Genomic DNA, 21,812 nt, shown 5'->3' with positions numbered 1-21,812 from the left:
GAGAGTTGTGAAGCTTGTGTGTATGCAAAATTCCTTAGGGATAATAACAATCCAATCTCTAACTTGGTAACATACTCCAGATTTCTTACGGGATAGGACAATGATATAAAAATTTATACGCACCCCCAATCTTGATTAACGAAATTAACCTTTTGTATTGTTAACTAAATTATACATTGATTGTTTGAACCAACCAATCAAAGTTTTGAAGACTAAGGAAGAACGAGAGGGCTTTTTTTGAAAACTTTGGGTGGCAAAACAATTCATAGTCCAAAGTTCCCTCCCTTCCTGAGTTGTATTGAATATAGATCAGCTGAAAATGGATTTCCTATTCGAGCCCTAGTTTCCTAAAGTGTACAGCAGATAACCCAATTATTGCAGACCCTATTTTCAGCGACTCTGGTCTAATGGAAAAGCGATTTAATGTATAAACGATTTATACATTATACATTCAAAAATTTAAATTTTTCTAATTTTGATTTTTTTAAGTTTTAAGCTTTTTTAGCTAGTAGCAAATATTGAGATAGGACGCGGAAGCTACGCACCGTCGCACACTTTCGGAAACTAAAATTCAGTTCATCTGAATATATGTTCTCTACCCTGTCCTGTGTCCCCTAAACTATATACTTATTTTTCACTATTAAAATTTAATTTTCTTCTGTATAATATGTAACGGATGTAAAACTTATATTTAAAATGGATGAAAAATGGAGGTGGTATTATTGCAAATAGGTGTATTGAATCTTTAACATTTTCACTAGCTTAATCGGAGTCAGTCAACTGTTTAAAGCTATACAAAAAATAACCAAAAGTTTACTTTTATAATGTATTTTTTTTCAAAAGTATTTATACAACATCCACATATTTTTTTGCATTAGCAATCAAAAAAAACTTGTAAACCACGGACATAATTATAATTAGAGTTGGCTCAAGAAAAAATTAACAAATATATTATTTCATACATTGATCATTCAGGTTTCAATGCTTTTAAGCCCTTAATACAATCACAAATGTTTCAGTATACTTAAAATTAAAATGGAAAAATACATTTCAATAAGTTTTTTTGAAGGTGAAAAATTTGGCATAAAAATGTTTCAATGTGTTTCTGAAATGGCTGATTTTTACAAAATATACATAAATTTTTAATATATGATAACAACACAAAATCTTAATAAGGTGATTAATACATACATAATAAACTGTAAATTCTAAAATCACTTAAAATTAAGTTTTATTAAAAAGTTATTCATAAGATAATCTTTGAATAAATGTGATTCTAGAATCTAAACTTCAAGATGAAATGTTTTAAATTTTTTTTGAGTTTAAATATTTTTTTTCTTCACACAAAATCTACCTTAATTCTAGGCACAAATTTGTCAAAAGTAGGAAAATATAGTTTTAAAAAGTTCCGCCAGGCGGCGGTCTTTTTAATATTTTTGGGGCTCAGTTATAGATTCCTAATTTTGACAAACTCATGTTTAAAACTACAGACTAATATAATGATAATAAGAATAATAATTATACTTATTTAATAATAATACAAATAGTAGTGTCGTGTTTTTTTAGATAACATTTATAATATAATAATTATACATATCAGTGACATTTAATTAAACATTGGTGTTCTCAAAAGTGTTTTTAAAATCACTCATTCAATGATAACTGCAACCTCAGAAATAGTGCACAGTAAGTTTAATTTCCTTACACATCTAGGTTCCACAAAACATTCAATTGTAAATCAGTCCATTTCAAATCAGCAAAAAAGGTTAAACAATTTCTTCTTTTTTCTATTAAATCATAAATTGACAACGTACTTTTCCATTTTATCATATCTTAACATTTTTCATTCCAGGCTTGTTTTTTAAGACATGGTAATTTCAAATATACTAAAACATAATCATAACAGTATCATGGGCTTTAACACATACAAATCTGATTTTAATACACAGCATTGTCATTTTATACAAAATCTAAGCTTATTTCCAAATATTAACATATTTTTTCAACAAAACATTATAATAGATTTAAACTTTAATTTTCCTGATTTAAAATTTTGTTTGAAATTTTGGAAATAAGCTTTACCATAACTCTAATAAAAAACATTAGTTTTCTCTTTCTTGTCAAAAATATTTTCCCCAAAAAAACCTGTAAAAATCAATATTGAATATTGCTGTGGATTTTATATTTCTGTTTCAACAATTACAAAATTTAAAATGACGCTTATATTATTTGCAAAAACTGGACATATTATTATATTCATAAAAGTTATACACATTCATATTTTGTTTTTCTCAAGTCACTATTTTTATATATTTATACACATCAGCCAAACACTTAGTTAGGGAGCTAATTAATTATATCATTTCTTAGAGCTACGTCATATTATGCAATTATATAAAAAAAAATTATTGGGGCTCTCACAAAATTAGGGTTTATGGGTCTTTTTGGATTTGAAAAGTCTACATATAAAGAAAGGATCTTTCTTATAACTAGTAAAATGGACCCTTTTTGTTAAATTTAAAACTTTTATAAATATAGCCTTTCTTTAAAATTCTAAAATATAAAATATCTTTTTTACCCTTTTGAATTTACCATTTTTGAAAATAATACTAATAATAAGTGTAAAACTAAAAACAAGAATGTTGACAAATAAAAAATAATTCACATTTACAAGTAACAACAATTGATCTAAAACTATTTTTTTCTCATCTTTAAGATAAAATGTTCGCTTGTGTATACAGTAGAATATAGAAATAGTTGGGAACCTAACCTAATATGTGACAAAGAAGGACTTGGTAATAATACTTCCAATAAATGAAGCTTTCTTCTCTTTAATTAACAATCAATATTCTAAATAAAAAACATGAAGATAGTTTGGAGACATAAAATGGTGTCGGATATTTTTTTCTCAGAAATATTCTGTTTGTGTAACTGTTTGTTTTATTTATTGTGCTACATGTATGTATGTATAGTTTTTTTTCAAAACAGGTCTACATTTAGGTCAGGAGATTATTTTACTTTACTTTTGGCCGAGTTAAAATTTCAAAATTTATATTAATTTGATGTAAAATTTTGTGGATATTTTGCGCATCATTTCACTTGAAATTTTAGATTTTACATAAAATTGTATTGTGCCCAAAATGAAGAATTTATGCAAGTGACATTATCCATTTTCAGTTTAGGAGAAAAGATGTTCAAACAATGATGCTAAAAAACTGTTAAAAATTTTTTTTCATAACATTTTTAGTCTTAAATACTGATATAATATTTATCATGTTTTTATTGGCTAATATGGCCATAGTTTATTTTGTTATGATATCAACTCATTCAGGATTTTTATTTCATTTTTGTTTGCAACATTGCTTGAACATCGTAAAAGGAAAATGTTTTGGAATGTAGTTACAACAATATTTGAATATTAGAGTTTATACATTTACAGTCATAATCATAGTTTATAAATCGTGCTCTACCTCTAAAAGGAAAAATGTAACAAACATGATGTATTTCTGGTTGAGGATATTCTGATATTCTGATCTAAACAATCACATTATTATTATAATATTTTTATATGTAAATGTTCCATATTTGTATTAATTAGTGTTGGTTTTGGTGGCGGGTGAAGTTTTTTTTTGTTGTAGTAGAGGGGTGAGTAGTCAGTGTTCACCATAAGCAGACAAATTCACTGATTTTATTCTCCAGGAGTTACTGGATCAAAAATCTGAAATATTAATATAAATAATTTAAGGCACAACAAAGTGTACGAAAAAATGAGCTGTGTGAAGTCAATAGATCCTTCTCTTTTTAAGGGGTTTCCTTTCCTAACTCTCCTCCCATTTCTCCCTTTTATGACGTCATACGGCTAATTTTTTTACGGACAGTTTGTAGAGTCTCAAATAATCTAATTGTTTAAAATTGCATTTTTTGTAATTTTGTTGGGGTAAACTTGGGGTGAACGTGGTTTTTGGATATTACCAAAAGAGAGAATGTGTGAAGACAATATTTCAATTTCCACTTTACCCCTTGTCTTTTCTGTTAACTCACTTCTGGAGAGATGTTGTATTTAATTTAGAAGCTGTCAAATACGTTGTTTTGGTCAAACTACTTTAAATTGTACGCTAAAAAGGAAAAACTAACAACGTTCGCTTTACTTGACCTATTGATAAATTCAATATAAATCAGAAGAGGTTAAGAGGTTAACGAAATACTTTGCTCTAGACAGACGAACACACAGACATCATATTACTTTTATATAAGGATTATGAATAATATTTTTCCGCGTGTGTGGAGGCGAATAACCCATTAATACTAAACCAATTACTAGATACTAGATAATTGGTAATTAGGATACAATATAATCCTTCCCAGAAATCTTAACAGAGATATCACAATGGAGTATAAATTATATTTTCTCAATGATATATAAACAACATTACCCCATCTGTAGATTAAAATTATTTGTGGTAGAGATTATAACAAAATTTTAATAAAAGCCCTTGATGCTAGGAGGGGCGGAGGGGCGCACCCACTAGTACCTAATAATATAACAATCTAATATTCCTATTATGTAGTAAGGTTTTTTGTCTGAAGCTTAAGATATCAATAACTACTGAAATAGTTGGGTTTCCTATTTGAAGGAAAGCTTCACTGGGCACGTGATGGTTTTAAGCTATTTCATATTCAGTTTGGATTGTTTTAAGATATTTTGCTAGCCCATTTCTGCTTTTTTAAATACAGAGTCTCTATATGATAACAGTCGCTAGTAATTAATTACCTGTAATAAGATGGTTTCAATTCTTATTATCAAAGCCAGGTTGGTGTTAAACTCCTAAAAATTAAAAATATTTAGGTTTTTTTAAAATTTCAAATATGAAATATTTTAAAGAATTAAAATAATAAATTACAAAGGTTAAATGGATATTTTAATACACCATTGCTCAAAAGCTGATTTTTTAAGATACTTTGCCTTGCTACATTTTAAAAAAAGGAGAGGATACATAATGTTCTATTAATGGAAGTAGGGGATATTGTACTGGTACCCAATTTTCTAACTTTCCCACAATAACTCCATCCAGCTAATTTAAAAACCTTATTTTCTTTAGCAAGGACATTATCATATCCCTTTATCCCATGAGTCGTAAAGCAGCTTATAGTGCCTATAAAATTGAAATCATGAAATACAAATGACATAATTTGTTATTGGCACTATAAGCTGCATCCTATGTCGTACACTTACTCATCATCCCAGGGGCAGACATCCTCATTGATCCAGAGCTCCTCCTCCGCCTCCTCATCCTCCAGGGTCAGCTGCTGGGTGGACAGAGTCGCCTCGGAGGAGGTGGAGTCCAGCCGCTGGTGGCCGATGGTCTCACTGCCAGATAACCGGCGCGAGGAGCTACCGCACGACTCGGTCATTCGGGTGACTGAAAAAGAATAATATGTATCATGGAAAGAAAACCAAGTAGCGGGTTTAGTCGTATGTTCACAGTTGCTTTTGATAGGTTATTTTAGATTAGGTTATGTAATGTTAATTAGGTTAAGTTAATGATTACCCCGCAGTTTTAGGTAAACGGTAGAGTTGCTACTGTGAAAATACGACAAAACCCGCTACCTCATTTTCTTTCCATAATTTATATTTTCCAATAGTTTTATATCATTAAAAAAAAGTTAATATAAAATATTTTTAATTGGAGAAAGAAGTAATCAATAAGCTGTTTTTAAAAAGGACATAAAAATTATTTAAAACTTACATTTCATGACTAGAGACTCGTCTTGCTTGTGCCTGCCTGTAGATCCCCCGGATTCTTTTCTCTCACAATTCAGCAGGGGAACATCATCATCCTACAATAATAAACATTGAAGGTTTATAACTATTTTTGGGGAGGGCACAACCACCCTCCCAAGAGAAATCGCCCACTAGGTTTAACTCCCCTCTCCTCAAGTGCCCCTAGAGGCCTCTAGGGGGCGTAGCCGCTAATAATAAATATCAAAAGACTAGATACACATTCCACGTTCCCCTACTTGGGCAATTGATAAATAGTGTAGAAACATTATTTGTTACAAATTGTACAAATTTTGGTAATAAGGGTAAGTTATTTTTTTTTCATTTCATAAATACAAAAAGTCAGCTATATATAGCTAAAGCTAACTAGCTTCTTTAAGTGGATGGATTAATATTTCTTGACCTTCTAGGATAATAAATCTATTCCTATAACAAGAAATAGTTTATTCAAAAAATCTAAGATGCTAAAAATTATTTCAGTATTATAAGTTTTTTTTAATCTTGGCCCAAAAAATATGTGCAAACCTTTCTACAAGAAGAGAAATTTCAATAGTTTTGCTTGTCCTATTGGATTGTGCTTTTCTGGAAAGCTTTATTATTGTGTTTGGGTTAACTAAAGCTCTGACACCAAATCTTACTAACCCTCGACACTAACAAAGAAGCTTGATTTATATTTTTGTTTTCATTAATGGTAACTAACTTTAGCATGTTATTTTATTAGCAATAAATCTATATTATAGATGTAGAACCAGACAACTACCTGGATCCCCCTGTTGAGGACCTTTTTAGTCTGCTAGCAAATTGCTTTCTAATATTTTGTAGTGACTTGTCTGTTTTTATATTACCGACGCTATTGGTTGAACTTCAAAGACCCAATTAAAGTCATCACAGGGTCCTTAGAAAGGGGACATACAGTTTTTTAACCCCTTTCCTCTCTATTGTTTTACTCCAATTTATCAGCAAAAATGGTTGTTAATTATTACAGTAATAGTAAGTAAACTAGAATATTTTATAAAATCTAAAAATTCCACAAATATAAACTTTTCAACTCATATGAATATTGAATTTGCGCCAATTCAAGAAATTTGCATTTCAAGTGAAAGTAAAAGATATCAAATTTGTCTCAAATTTACATAAAAATTCTTTTAATTTTGTCAAATAAATTTTAAAATTATGTAATTTGAAAATATAAACTTTTTAAATGCAAAGAATGAAGATTATAAGTGAATAGTAATACCTTATATTATAAAGGTTTTGCTTTAAATTAAAAGACTTGAAAATAGTTGTTCCGATTGAGTAATTCTTTAAAGAGAAGCCTTATATAAGAATACCGTATGGTTGTTTCTAAAGCCTAGAGGAACCAATAGTACATTTTCCATTTAAGAGCTTCTAAAGTACACCAAAGTACACTAGTACATAATGATCCAACAAAATTTACCTGTTTTTTTGTGGGTCTGCCAATCTTTCTGTAACGCAGTATTTAATCTTACCTGGCACATAGAATCATCCATGCTCTCAATCTCTGTGTTGATATCCTCCTCTAGCCTGCCCAGTCCTCCTTCTGCCTCCTCAACTCGGGTCAGACCGAGTGGGGCACACACACCCTTCCTTCCTCCCGGCTTATGGTGTCCCTTCCTGCCACCCCCACCACCATGATTATCACTATCTCCACCTTTCTTGTTATTAGATCTAGCGGAACCGCTACCGGCGGCTGATGTCGGGCAGCCGCCGCCGCCGCTCTTTGCCGTAGATTTGTGGTGCGGCCTGTGGTGCGCCGGTCTTTTGGCGTTTTTAGCGCCGCTCCCACTTGCACTTGTAGTTGCAACATTATCATTAGTAACTTTGGTATCAACTATTTTCTCATTCCCATTATTATCTTCACCTTCCTCACCACCTAAGTCTTCTATATTCACAGTCTGATCATCATCATCATCATTATTATGAGTAGATTTATGTTTAATATAATTTATAGGGAGTAGGGGATCACTACTAACAATTGTAGCGCAGGTTGAATGTGAACTTGTACCAGCGTTAGAAACTTTTCGGGTGCGCGAGACGTCCGGAGCCGCACTGCTGCCGCCGCCGCCAGATGCAGGATTGGCGGCTGATGTGGCGGCTTTGGTTGGCTCGGCATAGTCGGTCTCCCACGGACAAGCCTCGTCTATTTCTCGACTTGACGTCAGGCTGAAATAAAAAAAAAATATTTTCAAAATTGTTTAATCAAGAAAACTCAGATTATATTGTAATAATAATAATTCTAAATCAAATACTCATTTCAAAATAAAATTATTATATGTTGACATAAAATAATGATCAAACCCGGGTTGTAGCTAAAACGACAACTGTGGGGGCGTCGTGTTCTCCTCCTCCATAGCAGTCCCGCCTCCGCGGGCCGTCTCCCCCTGGTCCTCCAGAAGGGGGGCGCAGTCGTCCGCTCCTCCGTCCGCCCCGCCCCCGCCTCGCCAGGTCAGCATAGGCGCGCTGACTGCGGACTCCAACATTGAGATTGGGGAGGCGAACGTGCTGGCAAATACTCTGGAATGAAAATGAAAATTATTTGTATTTTTCATTTTTTTTACGAATAAAAAGAAGTATAAAAGCCAAAATAAGCAAATAAATTAAAAAGAAAGTAAAGAAAAAAAATCTACTTGGCCATATAAAAGGGGTCTTTTTGTAAAAAAAAAATAAAAGAAATATAAGATTAATATATAAAAGTTGAAGAAAATTGTGTCATAATCAATGTGTCTTTTGTTTTTTTTGGCTGTGTTTTTTTCCATTACATTAAAACCATTTTCATTTTCATTCCACAGATATTATAGCTCAGCTCTAGCAAGGCAAAAATTGCAAGGAAACAACCTTTATTTTAAAAATACTACATACGTAATTTTGTGCAAGACAAAAATAGGTTTTGTTCAAAACTAATTAATTATATCATAATTAAAAAAGGACAAAATGACTAAATAACAATTAGGATTAGATAATATAATGATAATTAATTATATATGTAGGATAATTTGTTATGTCAGGTGTGTGTGAGAGAGATAGAGAATGAAGTATATGACAATGGTTTACACAAATATATGTACAAACAAATTACAACATTTTTGGTCTATTTTCCGCTTTTTACTACAATATATACTTAAATACATTAATTTGATAGCCAAGCTTAATTCAGGCATTGTCTTATCGATTTCTTTTGCTGCTGCTTATTGAATCCTGATAATGTTGGTAGGTTATACCGTCTGATTTTTGAGCTTGATTTTTTTATCGATATAAATGATTTATAGGGGTATTTTATAAATAGATAATTCTTTATCAAAACCCTTATTGATGTAGCTGTCTATAGTGCTTTAGCAAAATGGTGATAGATGTCACTGCTTTTGGCCTACCTATTCTATTGACATCAGGAAATACCCTATACCCCATCTCTTTCCTAGATGTTTTCTTTCCCCCTTCCCTTTCTCTGTCCCTTAAATATGACGTCAATAGAATAGGTAGGCCAAAAGAGGTGACATCTATCCCCATATTCCTAGGGCACTAACCACAGCTACCTTATTGATCTATAAATGTTTGCTAACTTTTTTCGTTTATTGTAGATTTTGAAATAAATGTATTGTATTAAAATAATAGATTTGAAGCTTTAGGCTGAATTTCCAATTCAAATATTGATCCTCAATAAACCCTTCTATTAGAATGGCCAATACACAGACTCACACACACACACATATACACCCACACATACAATAAAAGTAAAACGTACACACACAAAATTTAATACACATTATCACACACACATTAACTAATAGAACCAATTTTTCTCTAATCCAAATAGGTCAATCTAATGTAAAGGATTTCTTAAAGTTAATTTTGCCCAATAAATCCACAATTAAAAAAAAAGTCAGTTCTGATTATAAATAGCACAAGTAACAATTGGCCAAATCCCCAGAGAAAGAGAAGATTACACTAGTCCCCAAAGTTTCAAAATAACGTTTTCTTATTCGTGGATTAACAACTTTGAGGACTTATAATTAAGTTGTTTGTTTTTTAATTACGTTGAAAGTCTTAACTTCTCAACTACAAATTGTTATCTGCAGATAGGGAAACTTGGTGTTTCATAAATTTATAGGCCATTGTCTTATCCCTTTAGATCCCTGCCAAATCACAATATTATTAGATTTTTTATTTTTATTGTTAGTGATTTTGATTAAACACTATTAGTCATTATATAAATTTTTATATGAAAAAGCGAACATTTAATTGCTGATTAATTGCACCTGTAAATATTCATTTTGCTAATTTTTTTACTTCTAAAGGTGTTTTTTTTTATAGAGGTCTTTAAAAAGTGATTTATCTCACTGTATTATATTTAACTTTCCAGGGATATTTCAGTAAAAAATTATGAGATTAAAACTAGATTTTTAGTCCCGAGGGGCCATAGGCCCGGGATAACAAAACCTGTATTAATTTTATGATTTTTATTTTAATATTCGTGGAAAATTGTCTGCACAACGATGAAATACATGCTAGAGAACTGAATCTAATCCAACAGATATTATTCGGTTTTAAAGCCTCATTCGTAAAAATAAAAAAAGTTCTTAAAAATAATCTACTTCCATAATTATATATACACCATTATCCTATCTAATTTTTTTTTATCTAAAATAGCCGGAAAACAGTAATTTTTGAGAAGCACAAGGCGAGATAGGATAGGCATCTTTCTTGTGCATTTTGCAGTTAGTTTATTCAATTTTCCTTCAACAAACTAATATACCTTTTTCTTCAACAGAAAATGCATTGGAAAACAAACTACTAGAAAAGGGCATTTTGGTAAAGCCATTTCAGCACTAGGTTGCAAAAACATGATTTATACATTATTGCATTTTTATTCAATAGTTGGTATGCATGGTCGGAAGGAATCAGGGATTTAAAGGGATAAGAAAATGGTCGAAAAATTACATTACATCCCTAATGATGATACACAAAATTACCCCTTCTGTTTGGACACTAAACTCAATAAACCATCCAATCAAAATTCAATAAATTTCAAAGTTGTTGAGCCAACAAACAATAAAACGTTACTCTATAACTCACATCATAATCTTTCGGATGTATGGTTATAATTTAGTGCTAAGCTTTTCTGAGTTGGCAAACCCACGTGTCTTTAATTTGGTAAAATATTATTATTCACACCCCCCCCCCCCCCCCTGCCACAACAAATAAAAATTTTATTTGTAATTTGCATAGCTTATCAATCATTTCTAAAAGTATATTTTATCGTATGACGTCATTATCTGTTGAGGGACTTTAATCATCTTCATATTATTTCTAGTTATATATGTATATGTATATTTTCGTATGTTTAGATGCTAAATAAGCTTTTTTATCTAGTATTTGTAAATCTTGATAATAAGAAAAGAATATTTTAGATCCCAAAACTTTTTAAAGAAGTTTGCTGCAATGTATTGAAAAAAAACTTTTCCAAACTTTGTCTCAAATAAATGGAGTGACAAATCTCGAAAATTACGCTGAGGAAATCGGCTAATCTTTCAACATAAAGCATAAAATCTAAAAAATCATTAATAACTACAGGTCTCTAGAAGTCCTTGAGGAGGGGGGTGGTTGCTTTTAAAGTTGACCCCCCACACTTTAAATTTTTAAAATATATTTTATAGTATTTTTATAGTATTTTATAGTAGTCAGGGTGGTAGTACCATCCCTTAAAATAGTTTAAAACTTTGATAGAACCCATAAGAAGCTACATTGTAAAGGAGAACCACATCGGTTCAGTGGTTAGCAAGATCTTTCGGTACAAAAAAACAGACAGAAAGAGATCCTGTTACTTTTATATCAGGTTTAGGCTTTTTTCTAATCACGCATGTAAAAGTACGGCCAAATTTTTAGAATATAGCAAAAACCTAAATAAATTTCATTTATATATAAATGAATTAAAAGCAAATCTCTAAGAAAATTTTAAATAGTTCAAATAAAACCTACAACCTATTTTGGCAATATTATGTCATCAGGAGATTTTTTCTTTTTTTTACTGCCCTCACTAATCTAGATACTAAGGACGCAACCCTCAGTCTTTTTAAATTTTCTGGCCTTTCAGATTGAGCAATGATGATGGAAAAGTAATATGTGTCTTAACCATACTGAAAAATCATGTTTAGCATCATAACACAGACAATTTTCCACGAATATTTAAATAAAAATCATATGATTACAGTTTTGTTAGACCGGTCCCTTGGTGCTATTATTAAAACTGGTTTTGATCTTATAAATTTTCATTTTAATTTCCACCGAAATCTGTCTATAATTCGATGGCAATGCTATTATTTTTGCTGGCTTTAAACTTTTTTTTATCGCATCGATAAAAAGTTCCATACTTTACTGTCGCATGAATAAACAAAAAAAATATTTTAATTATCAATTTTAGTTAAAACTGTGCTATGTTTAAAATTCAGTCTTTACATACTCGAAACTTTTCTTTCAAACTCGAAACTTTTGTAATGAAATAAAAACTTTAACTTTCTAACGAGGGCTAAAACTGTGTAGGAAAGGACAGGAGGGAGATACATAATTAACAAATCAACTCGTCTCTTAAGTTTTACATTTTAATATGGAAATCTTTTTTTACTTAAATTATGTTTGTATAATAATAAAAAACTAAAATCAATCATTTATAGATCATTATGTAATGTACTTTTTTCAGTAGCGAAGCTACTCTTTAATTACATTATCTGCCTGTCCGTCTTTCCGTTCGTAACGCTGCGGGAGAAATGCGATTTTCTTGGCTGCTACTTAAGATAGTCAGATTAAATTCTTAGTTAAGATTTCCTGTATCAATGAGCATACAGTATTTAATTAACTTTGTCCATAGGTATTTCGGCTATGCATTAAACCAAACATTCTCTCCTCTTTATTGCTATCTTTGTCCGTACGTAGATCCATGAGCTCTTGTGTTTTGAATGTTGTCATCCTTGTTGAAAAATAAATATTTGAATGAACTTGTTTATATTAGTTGTTATATGCATCACATATTATAGGTCATAGTGGCCAATATCAGAGTATATGGAAAAATATATACAAATCATAGTTAAAGGAATTAGAAAATGAAAGATAAAATAATCTTCTTCCCTTTTTTGTCAACATAAATCTAGCCTCTAATGCTCTTTTAATTGGGGTAAGTTTAAGAAGTTCTTTACAGTGATAATAAAAAAAAGATGTCATACAATACAAATGAACAATTATAGGCCAATTTACATACTAAATTACCTTGGAGGCCAGTATACATTTTAATTGACCAATGGTACACCAGTCTGACGTCATTTTTTTTAAAGGCACTATAAAAAGCTTTGAAGTTTAATTAATCTTCAGATAACCCATCCCCTATAAACTAGTTTTTAAGGAAAATGATTGAAATTGTTTATGTAAGCAATTCTTTTAAACTCTTTTTTTTCATGGGCCGAGCTACTCAAAAATTGGATCAAGGAATGAAAACGAAGTAGCGGGTTTCGTCGTATTTTCACAGTAACTTTTGTTCTGTTCCTAGCTTCTGCGAGGGGCTCTAAACCTAATGGGCCATTTTCCTTACCCTAAGGGGCACTTATTAACATTTAGCATATCAAAAGCTACTGTGAAAATATAAAGAAACCAGCTACTTCATTTTTTTACATGATCCAAATTTTTTTTAAGTCCAGTTATTTTTCTCTTATTGCCATAAATGTTTTATTCATACTTTTTTATATCAAAAAATAATAAGTCAGTTATTGCTGCACTTCATGAAATATTAATTACTAACAATAATGTAAATATGCAAAGGGGTAACATAACAAAAATAAACATTTATATATATATTAGACACTAAACATGCAAACATGTAAAGCATTTATTTTTCAAAGCACATTTACCCCTCTAAAGGAAGCAGCTTATAGTGTCAGTAAAAATATAACGTCATACAATACAAATGACCAATAATAGGCCAGTGTATATTTATTTTGACCAATGGTCAAATGTGTACTGGCCTATATTGGTCATTTGTACTGCTAAATGTTATTTTTTATAGGCAGTATAAGATGCTTTCTCCACAAGACATAAAATAAACCTATTTAAGAAAAACTGCAATAAAGAATAAGAATGACCCCTTTTTCATCAAAATAAAAGATGTTTGAATAAATGAGAAAGAATAAAATTTATGGAAATTTTGCCCTGAATATTTAAATTTAGAATTCTTATCTTTTGCTATTTTAGTTTTAGATTTTATTTGAAAAAAAAAAATATGGAAAAATTTTCCATGGTTGCCTTAATAACAAACATTAAAAAAACAGTCTTTGTTATTTTTTTTATGTATTCAATGAAAAATTTAGCACTAATATCCCCTCCCCCCCTTGTTTTTCGTTGGTTTGATTATTACTTTGGGCCAGGTTAGGTTAGATTATAGTAAGTCCTGTAATTTGAATGTATATTAAAAATGAGGGGGTGGAATTTTCAGTGCTCAACTGCCACTTTGAGTGAAAGTAACAATAATATTTTAGTATACATAAAGAGTGTTCTTAAATACAGAATACTGAATTAATGAACATAGAATACTGCATGCATGCACATAAATTAATATTTATGGAGTTTACCTTTGCTCCTGAGGTGTCGGGTCTCCCATGTGGACTACAAAGTCGGATCTAGGTGCTCCTAAATAGATAGATACCAAGTTAGTATAATAGATAGATAGTTAGTAGATAAGTAAGATGTATAGGTAGTAGGTTAGATGAGATTAGATTAGATATTTATTTTATGACACACATAACAAGTAAAAATAATAACAGTATTAAAATACAGGTATTAAATATTCATATACAAACAAAAAAATTGAATATGAATAAAATATTAAGGACAGATCAAATAATAATTATGTACAGTGTCAAAGGACTAAACAATCTCGTGAGAGGTAATATTGGATAGCCTTTGCAATAGATGATATACAAGTTTAAAGAAAAAAAATAGGAATATGAAACAACAACAGAAATTAACTAAAAGGATTATATTTCATTCCAATGTGGAAATGGGGGAGTGAGGAAGGGTGTATGTAAGAGGACTAGAACATTAGATATTAGATTAAAAAAAAATAAAATTGATAATAGATGAAGTATGGAGTTAAAGCTATTACTTAATTTAAATTTCTCAAAAGACATGAGCGGCATAAAATTCTATTACATGTGGTTACAATTCTATTTAGTAGGCACTTTCTAAGCTTGCTTATAAATTGCTTTTTAGTCAAACTATTTCTTATATTGTCAATATCATTAAAATTATTCCATAGAGTTGGTAAGGAACAGTAAGGTAGTCTTTCAACTAGAGAAATGCGAGAAGCAGGTATAGTTAGATTATCATCATTTCTAAGATTATAATTGGTAATTAAATCACCCCTACGGGGCCACATGTTGTTAAAAGACCTAGGCAATAGATCGTTTTTGTATTCATACATAAGCTTAAGTTTAAAAAAGATACACAAAGAGTCAAAAGGTATTTAAAAGGTTAGATAAATAGATAGATAAAGTATGATTATAAAATCGCTAATAATATTAACACATCTAGCAAGGGTAAAAATAGATTTGGGAGAGAGAGATCCCTAAAGTGTCTTGTTAAGCACAGAACCCCATCCCATATTTTCAATTCATTAAATGAAAATAAGGGTAGAGTTAAGATATATAATATTTCTGTCGTTGTTAGATTGTGTTAAAAAGTTTAATGACCTAATGAAAAAAGATTCCTTCTTTCGAAAATTTAAATAATAAACATAGAAATGAAGAAGATTGATTTTTTTTACTGGGATTGATATTATTTTGGAATGATACCTGGAATTGATGATCTAGGAGGACCTGAAGATGGAGCTTTACCTGGAATGGATGATCCAGGATTACCTGAAGATGAAACTTTACCTGGAAAAGATGATCCAGGAGGACCTGAAGATGGAACTTTACCTGGAATAGATGATCCAGGAGGACCTGAAGATGAAACTTTACCTGGAATGGATGATCCAGGAGGACCTGAAGATGGAACTTGGTTTTGAGACGGCTTCTTCCGGACAGGAAAGTTAAAAAATCTGAAAAAGACAAAAAAAATATCAAATTTGATGCTGGTTGACTTAAATAACGGAAGCAGGTGTTGGGTTAGGGGGGGGGGGAGTTTGGAGACAATATTGATAATTAGAGAAAGTGGCAATTTAAGAATGTCTTCCATCCTCTTATCTATGTATTTATGTGTTGTAAGAGTATGTCATTACCAAAAATATTAACAGTTACTTGGCGTTTTATAAATTGATGAATCATTTTAAAATTTGTATGTTTGGTAGATTTTTTAAAGTTCCCAAACGTGTTAAAACTTGCAGCGTATGAACGGGGCCGGGGAGGGTGGGGACATTGGGCTGTATATTACACTAGTCCCCAAAGTTTTACAACGTTTTCTTACAACTTTGGGACCCTTATTGATTTTTGATTGGTTAGGTAATTTAGTTGAGTGTCCAAACATTTCAACCACTAATTGTAATCTATAGAAGGGCTAATTGCGTATTTTAATTAGGATGTATTCTAATTTATTGGCCATTGTCTTATCCCTTAAGATTCCTGGAACGGAGCCCTGGGCAAATGCATTACCTTTCAATCCATAGATATTAAGCAAATCATTTTTACAAAAAAAAGGATTTTTTCTGATAATGCAATTTCTACATACGTTAAGTACACTTAGAAAATTGATTTTTACATCTTTAAAAGCAAAGCTTTTCTATAATTAGGATTGGTCTGTCCGTATCGTTAATTTAGTCTTGTTAGAATTGTTCTATCGATTTCAAACTTGTCATGGTGATTCCTGTTGTAGTCAGGTACGATTTAACAAGTTCAGCAACTCTATTATAGTTACCAAAATGTTTGTACGTCCATTTAAAACATGTTAATTTCTAACCTTTTTGGCAATTATTTTTATGTGATATGATCATTCTATTCATCTGATTTTAAAAAATTAGTTACACTTTTGTTTTTGTTTATCATATTTTTCATATTTTTAAACTAAACTTAAATCTAAAAAATCTTGTAAAAACTTTACCTTCATCACTGTTGTATTTTTTGACACAATTTTTGTAGAATAATAAGTTAAAAACAATAGCAGAAATAACATTTAAAAAAATCTTTGTCTTATTTTCATGAAAGTAATTTAGTAATTATTTAATTACAAGAAACGTACGGTTTTAAAACTGTTCTTTTATTACAAGATTTGTTCGGTTTTAAAAGATAAAAGATGAGCAAAATTAATTGTTTGTTCTCCATGAAATCTTTTGCAATATTGTTTTTACAAAACATTTAATTTATAACATTTTTTGTGAACAAGAACAGTTATGTCAAGTATTTTTTGGTGCTGACTTTCAATTTGGTCTTTGACAATTAGCCAATAGCCAACAGCCAAGTCGCTACAAAGAGTAGAAAGCAATTTGCAAGCAGAAGAAAAAAGTTAATAACACTGGATCCAGAAAGTTATCTGTATTTTACATATATCTATTGTTATACACTTTATGAGACTGTAAATTACACTGGTACCCAAGGTTTTATAAACATACTCTCTCATTGGTTGACTCTAAAACTTTAGTCGCTAGCTATTAATAAATCTTAATTGATTGGTTCAAACTCATAGTATCCCAATTTTACTACCTAAAGTTTTAATCTACAGGTGGGGTAATTTTATTCATCATCATCGAATATCTATCAATTCACCTTTTATGCGCTAAATTACCCAAGAAAAGGAAACTTTTTTTCTTACAGCTAAGAACTGGTTAAAAATTGGCTGTAAGATAAAAAGTTCATTTTTGCAAACTAATGCGGACGTCTGATCTTTTCAATTATAATGAACAATTATACAATCAAAATAACATACAACTTCATTCAGCAACCAGGGATTATGGCATAGTTTAATGCTATTTCAGTATTTCCATCGATCTTAAGGGATAAGACAAAGGACGATCAATTGATATTACTCCCCAATTGTGATAAATAAAATTACCTCGACTATAGAGTAAATGATTTGTTACACTACTAATATGGAACCGATCAATCAAAATTTAATAATTCCAAAGTGTTGAGCTAATGAGTAAGATAATGACAAAATAAAACTTTGGGTATCAGTCCAAAATCCTTTTTCTTCCCTAAATATTTATCTTCACAGAATTGAGGAAGATTTATTCATATCAAATTTACCTTTCCATATTATCCTTACCAACTATAGATAATTGAAAATATATATATTTAATTTCATTCTTTTAAAAGATTATCATACTTTTGTTTTCAAGATGGTTTTCTTTTCATTTGCTATATATATCTTTTAGAATAAGAATAGTTATTTCTCGCATCCTATTATAAACAGCTTTTCGCGGATATCTAATGTACAATTATATGCCGAAAGCACGTGCTAAAAAAGCTGGTTTTAATTTTAATGATTGTACATTTTTTATTCGAAGAAAACTGTATTTAATACGATGCTAGACATAGTTTTTTCATATGGATGAGAACCGGTTCTAATCCACCGGATATTAATCGATTTCGAATGAATACGAGGAAAACATTTCTGAAAGATTAATTTTATAAAACTTGCTTTATGTTTAAAAGAGGGCGGTAAATTAAATTTAAACTTAAATTTAACGTTAACCCTTTTTGTGTTTTTATTTTGATATAAATATATTCTTAGTAATGCAAGCTCCTCTATTAACTAGAATCAATATGTCCATCCGTCTGTTCCAATACGGAAATAACAATTTTTTTGCTCAGAGGCTATGATAGAGGTTTGATTTTACTAGTGTATATTCCCCGAACTATAGGTCATATTTTACCATTTAATGACATTGACAGTCACATTTTTAAAATAAAATTTATTGTTGCGCTGCTTATCGACACAAAAGTACTTGTTTTGTTAAAAAGATTTTGAATATATAGTTGCTGTAAAACTTCAATTCTTTCATTGTTCTCCATAAACAATCACAGTACAGCATTATTTTCAAGCTAAAAGTTTATTTGATATCAGTCTGAATAATTGAATAAAATTACCCCCCCCCCCCCCCCCGAAAATATAATTCAGCAATTCATGTTTTAATATTTGGAAAAGTTTTTTCATGATAAAGAAATTGATGCAAAATATTTGTCTCTATGGAAAACTTGGGAGAGATAGGACTCTAGGAGCATTTTAAGAGCATGGTTATTGGTAAGGAGAAATATGCTTTCCCCTTTTTCTGCCTTTTCCTATCTTAATCCTCAATTTAAACCTTCCCCCCATCTTTTAATCTGTAACCTAACCTCCCACAAACCACTCTTTTTCTCTCTATTTCTGCCTCTCTTAAAACTGATTGTTGAGGATTAGTTAAAAAAAAGAGAAAGTAGAACAAACCAGGGGAGAGGAAAGATAGAAAGCAAATATCTAGAAACTCAGGGATCTAAAGGGATAAGACAATGGCAGATAATTTGATGTCCATCCACAGGGATTTACACAAAATTACCCATTCAGAAGATTAAAATTAATGGTTAAAACGTTTGAAGACTCAACTTGATGATCCATCCATTCAATAGTCCCAAAAGTTAGCCAACGATTAAAAAACGTAATTTTAAAACTTTGAAGACTAATATAATTACCAGCCCATTGTCCCCTCCCTCCCTGGTAGAAACTATAATGATAAGAGTGAGAGAGCAAGAATTATTTCTTTATCTCCCTCTCAGATAAAAAGAGAAAAATGCTGTATTAACCTCTCAACCCTATACTTCATATATCTATATCTATCTATTGTAAAGGTATTTTCCATTCATACCATACAAAACGTGGCTGCTTAAAACAGTTGAATAGAATATATTTAAATCTTTTCAGAGTTTAGTCTAGTTATCGCCTCGTATTATAAACAGCTTTTAGCGGATATAAAAATTTACAATTATAAGATTTTAATCAGTTTTGTTAGCCCAGCGGTGCCGAAGGGACAGCCACAGGCTAACAAAACTGGTTTTAATACTATGATTGTACATTTTTATATCAATTGAAAAAAAACTGTATATAATACGATACGATACATGATTTCTCAGTGTGACCTCTAAAAATAGCAGGATGTCTGTATGCCTGTTTGTAACGAAGAATCTCGCTAACCGCGAGTATATAAATATCGCAGGGGTAATGTACAAAGAAAAATGACCCCTAGACCCCTCCCCCCCCGCCATATCCAATAAATCAATACTTTTATTCTCTTTCCTTTTAAAATTAAATTTAAAAGTAGAGGTTTGACTTCCCAGATATACCTCCCTCAAGCCCCATAAAGGCCTCTTGGAGCGTAGCTGCTAGTCAATCAAATTTTACTACAATCAATAAATTCTAAAATTCTGGAAAGCTGTGCTGTTGAAAAAAAAATATTCTTGTTTTATTTTAATATAAAAATTATCTGGGAGAAAGTTTTAATAAAAGTTGTCAACACAAACATGTTTAATTAAAAGTCAACAAGTTTATCTTTATACAACACATTTGGTAATTCTTTGCAGTTGGATGTAGATAATTTGGGACACCTGCCATAACCGGTAAGGGTGGAATAATAAATAGAAGCTCTAATGAAAAAGCGTGAAAAGGCATAATGTGTTTGAACGTGGAGCTTGAACTGGCACTATTTGCTAACAAAACTGGTTTATAATCTTAAAATTTTTCATTTTAATATCTGCGGAAAGCTGTCTATAATACGATGCGATGAATAACTATTACCTTTTTCTGGAGCTTCCCGGATTTAAAGAATTAGCTAACAAGGACTTGTAATGCTCAGACCTTAGGAACCTTAACAAATAATAAAATTAGTATAATGTACATATACCCGCGACCGTGGCTCAACACGTAGCGCATACGCTCGTCGTCGTGAAGGTGATAGGTTCGAATCTCGGACCGACTGCTGCTATGTCAGGTGCGCGACAAAAATAGTTAGAGTAGGGGGAATAACTTGGCCCAAAACAGGCGCAACTCACTATTATGCACAGTTAGGACTTCACAGACAAAGGTCCTGCAATCAAAGGGTTGGTTGTCTGATGGGCAAATGGAAGCTTTATACCGCAATCATAGGGCTTAGGGCTGACAATCCCACATCCATAAAAAAGCCACATTTTTACAGAAACACTGACAAATTATCAGCGGCCTATGCTCCCCCTGTGGATATATACAAGTAACAAAATGTTTGTCTGTATCCGTGTCAGACAGCCTGTAGCTTAAGAACTCACTAAAGGCTAAACCGATTTGGTCCACCATAATAAATCGATAGATCCAGGTTCTTTTGAAATAAATTTAATATTAAGGTAGAGGGGTTGTTTTGCTTTTGTACAAGTTAGGATAGGATAAATTGGTTACAATGTAGACCCGTCAGGTTAAAAATTCCCCCAAGGATTAGACATTGATAAAAAAAATATTAGGGGGTTTCAATGCTTTCTTTGCACATTGAGGTAAAGCACCAAAATATCTTGCTAACCTGGGATAACAGTCTTTCTTGAGAAGAAGCGTGTAAACATGATCCGCTGCTCTGTCGAACGTGTGCCTAGTCGGGTTCTTCATGGCGAGTTTAGTCTCCTCCATGGTCTTGCCGTCAATATTCACCTCGGAACCAGCTCCTGTGCCCAGAAACTCTCTAAAAAAAGAGGGTTGGATCAATTAAATCCATTATATCAGCAATAACTGAAATAAAAGTAACATGATGTCTATATTTCCATTTGCTTGTAGCGAAGGATCTCGCTAACCGCTGGGCCGATACGGTTCTCCTATACAATAAAGCTTCTCATAAATCAAGGGAAGGATTATAACGGGGGATGATACTTTTACCCTCCCAAGAGAAATCGGTCCAATATGACCACCCTCCCTATTTTAATATTTCTTTCTCAATTTTTTTTATGTGCCATGTGTTTGTCTCACTTTACTAAATATTCTTGCTAACCGCTGAACCGACATGGTCCGATAGACCATAGGAAGGTTTATAACTATTTCGAGGTAGGATACCAGAGAAATC

General features: G+C 31.3%; 2 protein-coding genes across 7 annotated transcripts in view; one reads left to right on the top strand and one right to left on the bottom strand.

Moving 5' to 3' along the window:
• The window catches only part of barr (non-SMC condensin I complex subunit H), a 224,848-nt gene that overhangs the window by 71,686 nt on the left and 131,350 nt on the right, over positions 1-21,812 (top strand). The window lies entirely within an intron of this gene.
• The window catches only part of LOC145325999 (regulator of G-protein signaling 9-like), an 84,227-nt gene continuing 63,227 nt past the window's right edge, over positions 813-21,812 (bottom strand). For 5 of the 6 annotated variants that reach the window (XM_080169064.1, XM_080169062.1, XM_080169067.1 and 2 more), the window contains exons 16-24: positions 21,282-21,437; positions 20,534-20,602; positions 15,796-15,875; positions 14,407-14,464; positions 7,270-7,963; positions 5,748-5,838; positions 5,234-5,420; positions 4,772-4,825; positions 813-3,718 (exon numbers count right to left, since the gene is read on the bottom strand). In XM_080169064.1, coding sequence (XP_080025190.1) covers positions 4,801-4,825; positions 5,234-5,420; positions 5,748-5,838; positions 7,270-7,963; positions 14,407-14,464; positions 15,796-15,875; positions 20,534-20,602; positions 21,282-21,437 — 1,360 coding nt within the window. In that variant the 3' untranslated portion in view covers positions 813-3,718; positions 4,772-4,800. The other variant, XM_080169066.1, reaches the window with a different exon arrangement.

This window comes from Acartia tonsa, chromosome 8, assembly GCF_053477335.1.
Source record: "Acartia tonsa isolate MP-2025a chromosome 8, ASM5347733v1, whole genome shotgun sequence".
Taxonomy (NCBI): domain Eukaryota; kingdom Metazoa; phylum Arthropoda; class Copepoda; order Calanoida; family Acartiidae; genus Acartia; species Acartia tonsa.
This window is presented reverse-complemented; position numbering and strand designations above follow the sequence as displayed.